At 35.3% G+C, this 15174-nt stretch overlaps 1 protein-coding gene across 2 annotated transcripts; it reads right to left on the bottom strand.

Annotated features, from left to right (window-relative positions):
- Positions 1 to 3320: 3320 nt before the first annotated feature.
- On the bottom strand, positions 3321 to 14163 carry LOC137393780 (SUMO-conjugating enzyme UBC9-B-like). 2 transcript variants are annotated; one of them, XM_068080481.1, is made up of 7 exons: positions 14031 to 14163; positions 11984 to 12190; positions 11691 to 11774; positions 10240 to 10312; positions 7308 to 7417; positions 4785 to 4864; positions 3321 to 3767 (listed from the first exon to the last, which is right to left on the bottom strand). In XM_068080481.1, exons 2-7 carry the CDS (start codon positions 12047 to 12049, stop codon positions 3698 to 3700), a joined length of 483 nt encoding a protein of 160 aa, XP_067936582.1. In that variant the 5' UTR covers positions 12050 to 12190; positions 14031 to 14163; the 3' UTR covers positions 3321 to 3697. The 2 variants fall into 2 exon arrangements, with proteins under 2 accessions (XP_067936582.1, XP_067936575.1); XM_068080474.1 differs by lacking the exon at positions 14031 to 14163 and having other exon boundaries at positions 11984 to 12220.
- Between the last annotated feature and the right edge of the window lie 1011 nt (positions 14164 to 15174).

The following is a 15174-nucleotide window of genomic DNA, read 5'->3' as shown; positions in this document are numbered from 1 at the left end:
TGCCTCTTCCAACGCACTCTCGTCTTTACCTCTCTATTCCGCTGCCGATTCTTCTGACCTGATTCCTCAAGATATCCTAAACTCTAGACAGCTTTTTTTTAAACACTCAGCATTTGAATCATGTTTAATGCTGTTATGTTCAATAATTAGTACTCCAGCCTTGGCTCAGTGAAATGTACAAACCTTATCAAGCCCTGTCTAAGGGGGAGTAGTTTCTGCCATCTGAGGAGTTTCAATTGTTCATCCACAATGTGAAGTAAATTATAGTACATGTAGTTTGTCCCTTTATTGGAATACAAAAGGTTTAGTGATTACTGGATCAGGAGTTGGCTGACAGTCAAAAAACACACACATGGCACCATTAAAAACCTGTGGTTCGGGATCTTTGAAAGTATGTTCATAGTTGTAATCTACAACCACCAAAAGCTTGCTTTGTAACAAACATATTCAGTATGTGTGTAAAAATGTCTCAACAGACTTCAATAGCGTAATTAGTATGTTGGTCAGATATCATGGAAAATGACATGTAGAGGATAACTCCACGTTTATGGACAGGCTTAGAATTAAATAACTGCTCATCACATACCCAATTCTTCAAACGGTAGTTTCTGATATTTCATCATTAGGGTATGCATAAAAAGTTCAAAAACACTAACACATCCTTTGATGATCATACAAATGACGATTTCAACTGCAACCTTGTTTCATAGTGACCCCTGTTTAGCTTTGTCCATCAGTATTGTGCTTTAGCCAGTAGTCCCCCACTTATTGTAAAGCCATGCAGCAGATATTACTCCAATCTCCAGGTACAATTGCACACTGCTATCCTTTCATCATAACTTGCATTATAATTAGACATTGACAGGCGCTTGACTTTAAATAATGATATATATCCTTTGTGATTGCATCATACAAGATATCCACATCTACAAATAAGCAATGCGCTTTGGCATGTGTTCATGGCTTTGTTATATGCTCAACATTACAGATGAACATTATTTGCCTTCCACTGATGTTGGGATACTAGATGGTTGTAACTATTGGTCTTGCTGAGAATTATTACATTAAATTCAATTTGAAGTGTAAGAAATAGAACAAGGCATGACCATTCTGTGAATGTAACAAACCGGCGTGTCCAGCATCACCATATCTGTTATTATGAACAAGAGCGAAGCATGCATACATCCATAAGAAACACTCTACATACTTCTAATTTGTAATTATTTATCTTGATGCTACAGTTGATAGCGTAGTGATCATTTTTGTGAATGTCTACATGGTCAAGCAAGTTGTTGGAAGAGGAACATTCACAATGACTATTTTTTTACCGCATGAAAAGGTAAAATGAGGAGCGAGATGCATTATGGGTGGGAAGACATCTTGTTTTGAGAACTTGATCTAGGAACATATGATCTTACTTTACCAATAATGGATATCAACCTTACAACCTCTTTATATTAGTTCTTCAAACACAGTGAGCTGTTATATCTTGACAAGACAGGTAACTGACTGAGCTATTCTTGTCATGTAGGTTAGGCTTGTGGGTCAGTAAGTCTTAATTTATTTGTTAGAGCAATAACGTAGCCTCATTTGAATATTTCTTTTGCCTAGCAGCACTCTGTCCTTAAAGGTCACGATTGGGAAAAATAACAGATCAATTACTAAACTGCCCTATAAACTAAAGGGCAATATCTTGTACCATTTTTTGTTTCTCAGGATCAGCCCATTAATAGTTTGACTGATATGGTGCGAATGCCAGATGGCTGTGGCAGCCAGGAGTTTTTCAGGAGCAACTTTTGCAAGGCATCAGTTAACCTGGTTCGTTCTCGAGCAGACCTGGTAGCAACAGTTTGTACACTAGACGAGAGGGTATACACTCAAACTGTTCCATAGCGCTGCTAACATCCTCTTCTCTCTGATAACAATTAGTTGGGTTTACAATTTCTACTATTTTTCCCCTCTTCACTTTAATACAAACTTTCATTATCACTGGTTTCACATTGAACATATAATTTTAACCAATGATATTCATTAGTTTCGCAATAATTTCTCTTAGCACTATCATATTTCCATGTAGAGTTTATGCATCAGAAATGTCATCCAATCAAATACATTATCACAAATTGTTCAACCAGACTCTTTTTGTCTGGTTGAACATCCCTAGTTTTTGGAAATGATACCAAATGAAGTCATTCAATTTTGATTGGCTCACATCTTAATACAAACTCGCAAAATAATATTGAGCAACACACTCTGCATAATAGTTCTTCCAGCATGACAAGGAAGTGAAATCGGATTACTGACTTGACAGGATGAGAGTGAATGCTTATAGCATCTAATTGAATTTATTAAGATGCTACTTTATCATTTGTTAACTTTTTGTGACCAGGTGCTGACGCAACAATTAGAATGCCACATCGGCACCTGTTTACGAAACAACGCACAAAATTGTCCACTGCAGCATAACATAATATGTACACTAGCATACTGACGAGCTCTCTGACAAAACAGCATGTAGGCCCTACACGAGTGTAGACTTCCATTTCTCCATATAATCGAGCACTGTATAGTTGTTTTATCTGAACAGAAATCATTGCTAGTTTGCTCTGGATAACTCTGAAGTGGATGCACTGATCATTAATGAAAGAAAATAGTGGTGTTTTAGCTCTTGGGTTAAGCAGTACTTTTTGGCAGCTGCACGCTATTTAATTTAGCTCTATGCCTCATAGTAGTTGTAACTCTGTCTTATAGTAGTTGTAACTCTATGCCTCATAGTAGTTGTAACTCTATGCCTCATAGTAGTTGTAGCTCTATGCCTCATAGTAGTTGTAACTCTATGCCTCATAGTAGTTGTAACTCTATGTCTTATAGTAGTTGTAACTCTATGCCTTATAGTAGTTGTAGCTCTACGCCTCATAGTAGTTGCAACTCTATGCCTCATAGTTGTTGTAGCTCTATGCCTTGTCATGTAAGATTCTACCAATGAGTGTAACGGGCAGAGGCCTGCTAACTTGTACACACGCATGTAGCAGAGGATACTTGATAAAATCTTCTCTGTGATAACTTGATGTTAATAGCGGGCCACGAGCCAGAGGCTAGGACTAGTCGATTGTCCATACACCGACCACCGGCAGCACTGTGAAGGTGATATTGACAGCTTGGCTAGTTCTTCATGCATTTAATTGATTCTTCGGGTTATTGGTTTAACGAGTGCATTTCACTATTACCTAACAAATGGATGACACATTAACATCGCAGTGCATCTCAGTTCACTGATAGAAGTTGTAAAAACAAACAGGAGACAATATTAAATACTAAAGAAAGCTTATAATGTATTTATTAGTAACAATACTTGTACCGCAAGCTCAAAGAGTAAACATTTATGCAGCCCTTACAACGCGAAACAATTCTTGACTACTGCCTTCTCAAGGAAACTGCAACAGCTAAAAGCTTGTATTAATTTAACAAATCTAGTCCTATTCCCACAAGAAATGCCAGAGAATTGACTAGCTCCTACATATTTAGGATACATATATACAGAATGAACTTATGGATATGGATGTACAATGCAAGCTTAGAAGGAGCATTAGCACAGGCCTAGTGAGAGATAGGAAGCACATCTTGCAAGGCAGGCGTGCATGAGATGGGTGAAAAGACTAGCGGATGAAGGTATGAGACGCACAACCCGCATTTGGATTTAAAGGTTAGGATCACGAAATTGCTTTGCTTGCTCTGCCACCCGCCTCTCGTACTCTTTACGGTTTTGCCTACAATAAATATGAAGAGGTAACATTTAAACGACCTTCAACTGCTGCTTTGTTGAATGTGACGAGAGTTATAGCCAAAGCAGCCATCTAGCGCAACAGATGTATATATTTTCATGCATGCTTAAAAGTTACTACCAAAACGAAACGCATTCATTTGCTATGTTACCTAGTCCGTCAGGTAAGTACAGCCATCATGACCTCAAATATGAAATATCGCATAAGTATCTATTTTTACAAATAGTGATAGAAATGTATGAAAAGTCATAGCGCTTTGTATCTGATTTATGACATCAGTTCATGGTAAAATTACTAAGGGGGCTCGTAAGAATTCAATATGGCGAATAGAAGAGTTTTTTGTTGCGATGCGTTATTGATTTTGCGGTGAAGGTTGTGATGCTTGTGTTGCTGAGTTCAGCGTTTTGCTCGTTAACTTGTTGAAGTTGTGTGCTCCTTAACTTCACATAAAATTGCTGCAATCATGGACCCTAAACAAAGTGAAAGTGATAAGAAAAAAAGGGAATAACCAATGATATCTGATAAGTAACCGCGATAGTAATAATATCACGGTTACTGTGCAGTCATTAAGTAACCGTGATAGTAATAATATCACGGTTACTGTGCAGTCATTAAGTAACCGTGATAGTAATAATATCACGGTTACTGTGCAGTCATTAAGTAACCGTGATAGTAATAATATCACGGTTACTGTGCAGTCATTAAGTAACCGTGATAGTAATAATATCACGGTTACTGTGCAGTCATTAAGTAACCGTGATAGTAATAATATCACGGTTACTGTGCAGTCATTAAATGAATTAATGTTTAGTTTTTTTCTTATTTGAAGGGCTAAAGGGGAGAGTTTTGGACAATCTTGGAATCGAATAAGCAATTTACATGAATGTTACTGTTCGTACACCGTGAAATTCCCTATAACGTAAACATGCTCGGAACGGATTATTTATGTTGCAGGAGAGTCTATTGTAGCCAAGAGGAAACCAAATGAGAGTCTAGACTTACACAAATATAGTATATGCCTCTGCTTGAGCTGGGTCCTTAGCATTCGGATTGTTGAGTAAATCTTGAATACCGAGCAAAATCTGTTGAATAAACGCCAGAACTACGCGTCAAAGCAAAGTGCATAACGGCAAAAGTATATATGTACTAGAAAGGTATATACTGCAAAGGTATATACAGCAAAGGTATATACTACAAAGGTATATACAGTAAAGGTATATGCAGTAAAGGTATATACTGCAAAGGTATATATTTTAAGGTGTTTACTGTAAAGGTATACAATGTAGGCCGATGTAAAGGTATATATCAGGGGTCAGGAACCTTTTTGACTGAGAGAGCCAAAAACCCACATGTTTCAAAATTTAATTCTAGGGGAACCATATGTATAGTTTGAACCTCGAAAACATAAAATTGAAAAGAAAGACCAACAAACTTAGTATGTTTGAGCAATTTTAGATTATAAAAAATTGGATTAATTTTGAACAAAAATGTTCAAAGAACAATTTTTTTAGTCATATTTTGGTTTGAAGGGTTTACTTTTTGATCTAAAAATGACTCGTGCGGTCTCTGTGCGGCCTGCACAGAGAGGAGTGCAAAAAGCAATGAAAATCCTTGCTGTGCACGCCACATGAAAAGGTTGCAAATGAAAACATATTTCTATTAAATGGACGTTATTTTTTATTTTGTATATTGTTACTGCAATTTCAGCATTATTTGTATTATTATGTTAATTAAATTAACAGCCAAATTATGGATTATCTTTTCACTGGTTTATTAAAGAGCCAGATGCAATCATCAAAAGAGCCACAAATGGCTCGAGAGCCATAGGTTCCCTACCCCTGGTATATACTGTAAGGCAAGCTGCTATGTAGTAGCCCAAAAAATATTAAAAACCCAAAATATACTCAGAAATACAAAAAATACTTTCTCAGCCACAAAAACTATCACATCACAATGGATGGTTAAAAGTTTTATATATTGTGTACTTATCTCAGAAAGGTGCCTAAAGCCGTTAGCATGATATTCTTGGATATCGCAGTAGAGATCTGGTTTTTGAATGATTTAGAATTGATTAATTTTCTGCGGAGACCAAGCAAATATTTATATTCGGAGCAATGATCAGTCTTAACCAACCGTACTTTGTTTTTTTTATGGTAGCCAAAAATTTAGTTACTTCAAAGAAGTCAGACACGAAACGTTAGCTAAACATTAATTTTTACATTAATTTTAGATTTGTACTGATGATCCTAAAGATTTTTTAGAAATAACCTTTTAGAGTGAAGACCAAGAATCTGGTTGCTTCAGTGATTTGAATTGTTGGCAATCTTATCTACATCTGCTGGTAAAACTCAAGGTTTATTACTAAACAAGTTTGACGGAAAACTGGTCGTGAAACAAATTAAGCAATCTTAACAGCTTCAATAAGCTAGGCGTCGATATGTGCTACTACAATCAGTTAAGTTTTCTATCAGATAAAAATGACAAACTCAAACATTTTATTCGTGCCTTTAGGCACATGATCTAAAATTAATACAGAAATATATTGTATATCTTAGAGTAAGCCTCCTTATAGAGCAGATAACTCACTATATGTGATCACTACATATATGTGCATGTACATTTCTATATGAAACCCTTGAATCTATCCATTTATTGAATAATGTAGGATTTTTAACTAAACACAAATACATAATTGACATAAGATGAATCTATTAAAAATGTTTAATGGTGTCTGAGCACATGCCTGATACAAGAGCCACTCGATCAAATTATAATCCATGATACATAAATGAAATAGAAATTGGCAAATCTATGAAAGTAATAGATAACGCAAGAGCGCACAACAAATGTTAAACGACCAAAAGAACTCAACACAACTCAAAGGAACGTTTTATGGTGACCATAGTAAACCTCAGACTAAAAATCTCAAGTTTATCAAAATATAGCCACATTGATGATCGCTGTTACGATTCTTCCATCGACAGGAAACACAATAAAACCCACTAGAATACCAGTTGGCACCTCAAGCAATATATGTTTCAAACATTTTTTTAAAGAATTGCAGCCATCAGTAGTTCACAACAGAATCATCACTGCGAATTTGTTGTCGATGAGGAGAGTGTAGGCAACTGACGCGTAATATACTGGTCGCAGCCGCTCTTCGTGCTTAATTATCCTGTTAAACTCGCTAATCCAGGCCATCGATGGAAACCTGTGGTAGCCAGTTTCACAAAAGGACAAAAAGGAAGGGCAAATCAAATCCCATCGAGCCTATTCCCAGTCTATATATTACGTCACAAAGAAAGGCAAAATTGCCACAGGCAAGTTAGACGGTAAGACATAAAACAGCAAACCAATTACCATTTTATAGCTCAATTAAAATATTTACTTTATACATGAATATATTAACTGGCTGTATTTACTCCGGGTGTCAACAATATAGCGGGTCTGACGTAACATCAACATTGCAGAATATTTTAAATATTTCGAGCGATAACAACCCAGATAATATAAAAACAACAGCACCTGTTTTATAGTAATTGCTGGCCTCCAATCTTTTTCCTCATCTAACAATGACAGGCATACAGTGCCGGAAGGATATACATTTGGATGGAAAAGAGGAGGCTCAAATTTACCTAAAAGGAAATACAAGGTTATTTTAGTCTTTCAGGATGAGTCAACTCCGAATATGAATAGTGAAGAAAGGACAACGCAAGCTCTATATTATCGTTGCTCATAGAGACCAAGGTCTAACTTTCGCACTACTTCCTCCACAAACTCGTAGCTTTGACTCAATGAATTCTCGTTCTCTTCCTTTAGCCGAAAAGGGTTCTGATTTTGAGCACGCTCCAAAGTCTGATTCATAAGCAGTCATAACCTTCAGATCCTAGTATTGCGGTCGCTGGTTTTTTATCATTCATTCAAAGACAAATTAAACACATTCCAAAATCTATAGAAGATTTTTATATGTTTTTGAACATGTCGAGCTATTGAAAAGCAAAAACTCATGTACTGAAATCGCACTATTTTGATAATAGAATATTCACAAAAAATTTTTGGAATATCTGAACTATTTTTCTCTACAATTATTGTGATAGGTACTCTGACACATAGACTGACACCATGGCACGCTAAACTACGATTGGACTAGTATATGAGGGTCAGTCAATAAGTAGTGAAAATTTTGTCATAACATTTTATTACAATAAGATAGAGTTTCATTTTTTTCACTTTTCAACATAGCCTAATTTTTTTTTCATTTTTATACCTTTGTTTTATCTTTCTACGAGGTTTTCAATTCCTGCAAAATAAAACACTGGCGGCTGGGTTCTAAACGATTTATGCACTGCTTCAATGATGGCTGCATCAGTAGAGAAGAGCTTGTCTTTCATGTGGCTCTTAAAAGGTCCGAAAAGATTAAAATTGCTTGGTGCCAGATCTGGACTGAAAGGAGGTTGTACTGGCACCTCCAAGCCCAGTTTCTCAATCTTGGCTATTGTACATGCAGCAGTATGTAGGCGAACGTTGTCCTGGTGGAACACGACACCTCTCGGGTGGAGGCGTCTTTTCTCGTTCCTTATGTCATGCTTCACCGCAGCCAGGAGCTCACAGTAATTTTGAGAATTAACAAGTGTTACCGAGTTTTTTGAATTCCAAGGTTATAGTGCCCTATCTATTCCAGAATACCCTGCGCACTACCCTCCGTGTAACCCTCTGGGAGTTGAACTTCTTTTTTACAGGAGAGTCTGTATGCTTCCACTCCATTGATTGTCTTCTCATGTACTCTTTGACAGCCATAACATGCTGCGCTTTGTAATCATCAGTCAGCATCTTGGGTACGTAGCATGCTCTGACTTTGTCAATGGCTAGCTTCTCATGGACAATATTGCACGCAGTTCCGTGTGACATGTCCTTGGTCTCAGCAACATTATCTATAATGAGTCTTCTATCAGATTTTCCACCTCAGTTGAAACATCCACTGGTCTACCACTTTCTGGCTTAACCAGTAAGGTCTTCTCGCCCATTCTTGAATTCATCAACCCAGTAATAGCAGCTTGTTTGTGTCATACAGCTTTCCCCATACTGTTCTTGCATTCTATTCTGACACTTTGGTTTTAAATCTTCAGCTATTAAAAATCTTATAACAGCTTCTTGCTCTATGAGTGAGCATCTTTTCAACTTGGTGGCCATTTTGAATATAAATAATATGAAAAAGTTAAATTGCTAAGATGTTGAATTTTGGGTAAGTGATGACAACTCCCATTCTGGAGTATGTTAACCCTTTCACTGCCGTAGACACATTTATGCGTTTTCTATGGTTGACTGCCTTAAATACATTTTTGCGACTTGCCCAGCAATTGCGTAGTAACTTCATTTTATTATTCGTTGACAAAATAACCAACGATCTTTAAGACTTTCATGGTATTGACAGCGTTGTCCGAAGATTTCTCTATAAAATTAGCCTAATATAGCGACTCAATTTAAAATTTCTGTTTGAGAAATTCCATTTTAAAAATGAACATGTTTTGGGTATGTTTTGCTAGTACCTCCCGAGTTAGAAAACAAATTACTTGTGTTGATGACATTATAGCCGATTCAGATTTTCGTGAATACACAGATATTTAAATAGCATCATTCTCTCTGAGGGTGATGAATGTAATAGTTTTGTAAGAATATGAAGCATTGTAGAGGATCATTTTAGTTCTGCAACGATTGTAGTTTCACATCGCTTTATCAATGCGCAAAGCATAGATACATTGAATTTTTTGCGTAGCAGTGTTTGTTAACATGTGGGCAAAATAAAATATTTAACAAAAACATTCTAGATATAGTTTGAAATTGAAAAAGTATTCAGTATCGTATACGTATCATGAAGTACTATCGGTAATTTTCGGTAAAATGGCTGGCAGTAAGCCGATAGCTCAATTTGCACATGGACGGCAGTGAAAGGGTTAAATTGCTAGATAAAATAGAACGAAAATTATGACTAAAATCCCACAACTTATTGACTAACCCTGTATATAATAGAGATAGCTATATACATCGTTTTCTATCAGAAATGCAATAAAAAAGAAAACAATATTTTTAAGGCTAACTATGGAACTTTCACTAGTCAAATCGAATTTGTGAACTTCCAGTGACTTGACGCTTCACCTCACATGGAATCTCTCACGCAATGCAAAGAAAGTTTACAGAAATTTTTACGATGCGTGGAATTTACATTATATGAGGTTTACGTTATAGGAGTGTCTTCTGTATTTAGAAATAGTAAATGACCTTCCTTTACTTGCAATGCGCAAGAAATAAAGTTACAGGTTCGTATAACTTTTGTTGAAAATTTAACAAGCTGACATCAAAGCAGAGCTGCTTCTTGTTTGTAGTAACAGCAGCAAAACATGAAAAATCAATCATAAACTATTTACAGACCTGACTGTTATATGAAATATTCTTCACTTACATTTTGGAGGAGAGGAAGGATAATCATCTTTGAAGAGCATTCTCAGTTTGTACAAGCCGCTCTCCCACATTGTCTACAGCATAAATAAGTTATAACAATATCATTTTTACATGGTAGCTAATACTGGTTTAGCTTTATACTTCAGTCAATCTACAGCAGACACACAATATACAGCAGACACACAATATACAATAGACACACAATATACAATAGACACACAATATACAATAGACACACAATATACAATAGACACACAATATACAATAGACACACAATATACAATAGACACACAATATACAATAGACACACAATCCACAATAGACACACAATATACAATAAACACACAATATACAATAGACACACAATATACAATAGACACACAATATAAAATAGACACACAATCTACAATAGACACACAATATACAACCGACACACAATCTAAAATAGACACACAATGTACAATAGACACACAATATACAATAGACTCACAATATACAATAGACACACAATATACAATAGACACACAATATAAAATAGACACACAATTTACAATAGACACACAATATACAACCGACACACAATCTAAAATAGACACACAATGTACAATAGACACACAATATACAATAGACACACAATCTACAATAGACACACAATATACAATAGACACACAATATACAATAGACACACAATCTACAATAGACACACAATATACAATAGACACACAATATACAATAGACACACAATCTTCAATAGAGACACAATATACAATGGACACACAATCTACAATAGATACACAATATACAATAGACACGCATTCTATGACAAACACACAATATACTATAAACAAAGAATCTACAATAGACATACAATCTATGATAGACACACAATATACGATAGACACACAATATACAATAGACACATTCTATGATAGACACACAATATACGATAGACACACAATCTACAATAGACACACAATCTACAATAGACACATATTACACAATAGTCCTACAATGTACAATAGACACACGGTGTACAATAGACACAATAGCAACAATAGGCCTACAATCATAGATATTTTATCTACAATAAACGCACCAACAACAAGTGTCCGCTATTTAAAAATACTGACCAGTCGACTCTAGTTTTCCGATGTTTTAACAAAAAAAACTACAAAGATTGTGTTTGAAACCGGACTTCGATACGAACAGAAACAGCGAACAAAATAATTGTTATTGATCAATGTATTTGAGTCATTATTAGTTCGGTTTTGTAAACACTGTCCCACTGATCACTTGCAATTATGGGTTCATAAAGATCAAGAATGTCAAAGAGAAGTGGCATTAATATAGAAGCGGCGTTCAATTAAAGGGTGGCGCTCTATTTTTCAACTCTTCTTCCAATGTGGCGCTGAAATAGAGGTGGCGTTCAAATACAGATTTTACGGTACGTACCCCGGGTTTACCAGGTATTGCGCATTCCCAGTTCATCAAGTTCAGACTGCCATCAGGGTTTTTTGTAGGTCTGGCAACAAACCCCTAAGAAAATACAATATATGTACATGTATACATATATATACACATAGAATCTATGTAACCTCGTATGCAGTTATAAGATAGAGATCAATGTACATACAAGGTAAGTAAATGAATGAGATATCAGTAGTTGTGTACACATCTCGGGATAAAAGTAAAAACAGGTTTTAGTCAGGTTTTAAAAATCATGAGCTCAAATTTCATGAACTCACAAATGGATGATCTTTTCTCCATTGCTTACGTTCCTCAGCAAGTCGGCCGAGAGCAATTCCAGACATGATAGACAGAGAGCAACACACAATATCCTAGTTTAGCATGAACATAGATGAAAGATGTACAGAAATAGACAGTTGAGTGCAGAGTGTGCTTGCTGTTTTAAAGTCTATGTAGAGTTCAGAGGGACGAATCTTCCTGCGGTTCTACAATTAAAACATAAACTTAAATTATTCTGTCACAAGCAAAATAATAAGGAAATTTAGGTATATGTAACATTATTTATTTGAATTGTAGTGTTAGTCAAGTGCAGCATCAAAGACAGAAATTCTATCTACTATTTTGGTGTCTGGACAATTTCAAAATTAATATTTCGCATAAATAAGAACAAACATGTTTACCAACAAAACTGCATTAATCTACAATTAATAAAGAATATATATATTATCACAAAACCTCTATTTTAACGCCGTGGTGCCATATTCTCAACCCTTCCCTCATAGTGGCGGTCAAATGGAAGTGGCGTTCAAATAGAGGCTGACGTTGTTTTTTTTTCATATAACTCAACAGAATTTAGAAAAAGTAAATTTAACCCTTTTAAGGGTGAAGCGAATGTCGCTTATATTTTGCATTTTTCTTGGGACGAAGCAACATTAACCTTTGTGGATGCAATACATCTGCTAACTTGTCCAGGAGCTCAAAACAAATATGCTTTGGGAAGCTGAGAAATATTTCTACCAGTTGATATCGATTTGCTTACAATTAACCCGCGATGATATTATAGCCTATGGCGCTAGGCCCTACTTTGCAATTTGTTGGAGCATTCAATTTTTTTATTTCATTCTAAATTTGAAGGTATATTATCATTTTATAACTGTATTTAATGTCACATAAAAGCCCATTGCACTCATTGATATGTTTGCTACCGTTTGCAGCCAACACTGGCTATTTATATGCAATAAAAAGGAGCTATGAGTTGCGATCTATTGTGAGCCATGTTAAGATAACCGAAGGGAAGCGGTCAAATAATATGCTATAAATCTGCAAATTTATAAGGTATATACTGTATAATAATAATCTATCAAATGCTACAAATATATATATTAAAAAAAAGTGACATAAACGAATTATACTTATAATACACACAGAAATAAAAATTATTGAATCAAAATGGTTTGCATCATTTGCTTGGCCAGTTGGGTTGTGATTGTTGCTGTTGATGGAATGAACATTTTCTGGCGGTTCAATATCTTCCACAAGGTTTTCTGACCTCAACTCTTCTTCTGCATTGCTAAATTAGTCGATATTAGCGTCCAAACAACTTTTTGAGCAGAGCAAAACTTTTACGCTTTGCATTTGGTACGATGATAAGCTTTAAGGAGCATCGCTAAGCACAACTTTTAGCCTGAAACTAGTCGTTCATATACCATATAATTATTTCTATGGTGCGGCTTTCAAAGTTTTAACGAAAAAAACAAAAACCTTTGAAGTTGGAAAACGAACATCAATACGCACAGAAACAATGAAAGAATTAATTGTTATTGATGTAATCAAGTCATTATTAGTACGATTTTGAGAACATTTTTTTACTGATAATTATATGCTCATAAAGAACAAAGAATGGCAAATAGGCGGTTCAATGGAGGTACCGATTCAAATAAAAGTAGCGTTCAATTAGAGGTTTACGGTATATTTGCAATCTAACAATTGCACAATGACCATATTAATTAAAATTACAGTAACATTCTACCCTGACCAAAAATTTCAAAAGTACATAATGCACATTATTTATGATAACTTTCACTAGCTGTCCATTGATTAAAGTCTTGTGGCAAACAATGCATTTTAATTTGGTCATCACCTAACAGCCTTTTGCATGGTTCAAGTTTTCAGAACTTTTTATAATGCAAACATAGCTTTTGAATAACGTGACCTACTGTAAATCCTCATGCATAGGCCACACCCCAAACTTTGAAGTTTGTTTTGAGTTACAGATAAACAGCGTGTAAAAGCAGCGTTTGCCATTTCTTAATTCAATTCACCTACTTTTAATCTAGCCCTGTGAGTCATTCGCGAAGTGTACTATCTTAATCTGTCATGACATGCACGCATTGGCTGACGAGGTGGCAATCGAACAATAATTGTTCTCATCTATCTGGAGAAAGTGTTATACCTTCAGCAAACCACTGTAAACAAGTATCAAATCAGCGAGCACATTTTGTAACCCATGTCATCAAGAAGGACAAAATACGACCTTTCATTTAAATTGAAGTTATGAATTAAGCTTTAGAAACTACCAACTGAAATGCGGCTTCAGTTTTTCATCAACAAAAAGCCACCAGACAAATGTAGTAAGGTGTTCGAGATGTTGTGTAAAAGAGACAAGACTAATGACCTTAGTACTGTACACGAGTATCAGTATTGGATATTTCGTAGCGTCTTATTGTTGAATAAATTATTTTTAGCATTTAAGCATTGTAAAAGGTACACTAACCCCGAACGTCGCGAAAAGTTTACAGATACAATTTTTAGACTTTGTGTATAAGCTGTACCTCAAACATTTAAACAGAAGTTTTGGTTTAAAGTTCAAAGGTGTGGCTATGTACGAGGACATACAGTAGTTGGTCATACAAAAAACTTATTCACATAATGCTTGTACTTCATTGACAACAGAACTGCATTGATAGGGCCTAAAAATAAGTGAGTTGCGAAACAAAATTCAGTCCAGACAATGCATCAAACGAAAAAAAGCTAACTTCATTAAAAATGGTTAAAGGAGGAAACAGTTTTGTAAAGAAACTCAAATCTCTGAAACAACAATCATCAACACCTTTAGTGACATCATGTAAACAGGAAAGAATTTAGGCAATACCGAGACATTTAAATACTGATTTTTCTTGCACAGCAATGATATAGCTCTTTCATATGTTAAAATGTGAGATGTAAGGAGTAAATATACAGGCCAATGTATTATAGTTATAATGGTAACAAAATAAGAAAGCCAAAATATTAAATTTTTTTTTATATTTAAGCCCAATGAGTTAGCAGCCTCAGAAAAAATTTTTCCATAGCTAGTATCTATGAATAAATAATATGAGTAAATAATATAAAATATATACTTATATATAAACGCATAAAGTACTTGGTGGTGAGTAACATTCACCACCAGTCACCCGAAGAGTGCAGAAGT

The sequence above is a fragment of the Watersipora subatra genome, chromosome 1, assembly GCF_963576615.1.
Source record: "Watersipora subatra chromosome 1, tzWatSuba1.1, whole genome shotgun sequence".
Lineage (NCBI taxonomy): Eukaryota > Metazoa > Bryozoa > Gymnolaemata > Cheilostomatida > Watersiporidae > Watersipora > Watersipora subatra.
The sequence above is the reverse complement of the archived record's forward strand: the minus strand, read 5'-3'. Positions and strand labels throughout refer to the sequence as shown.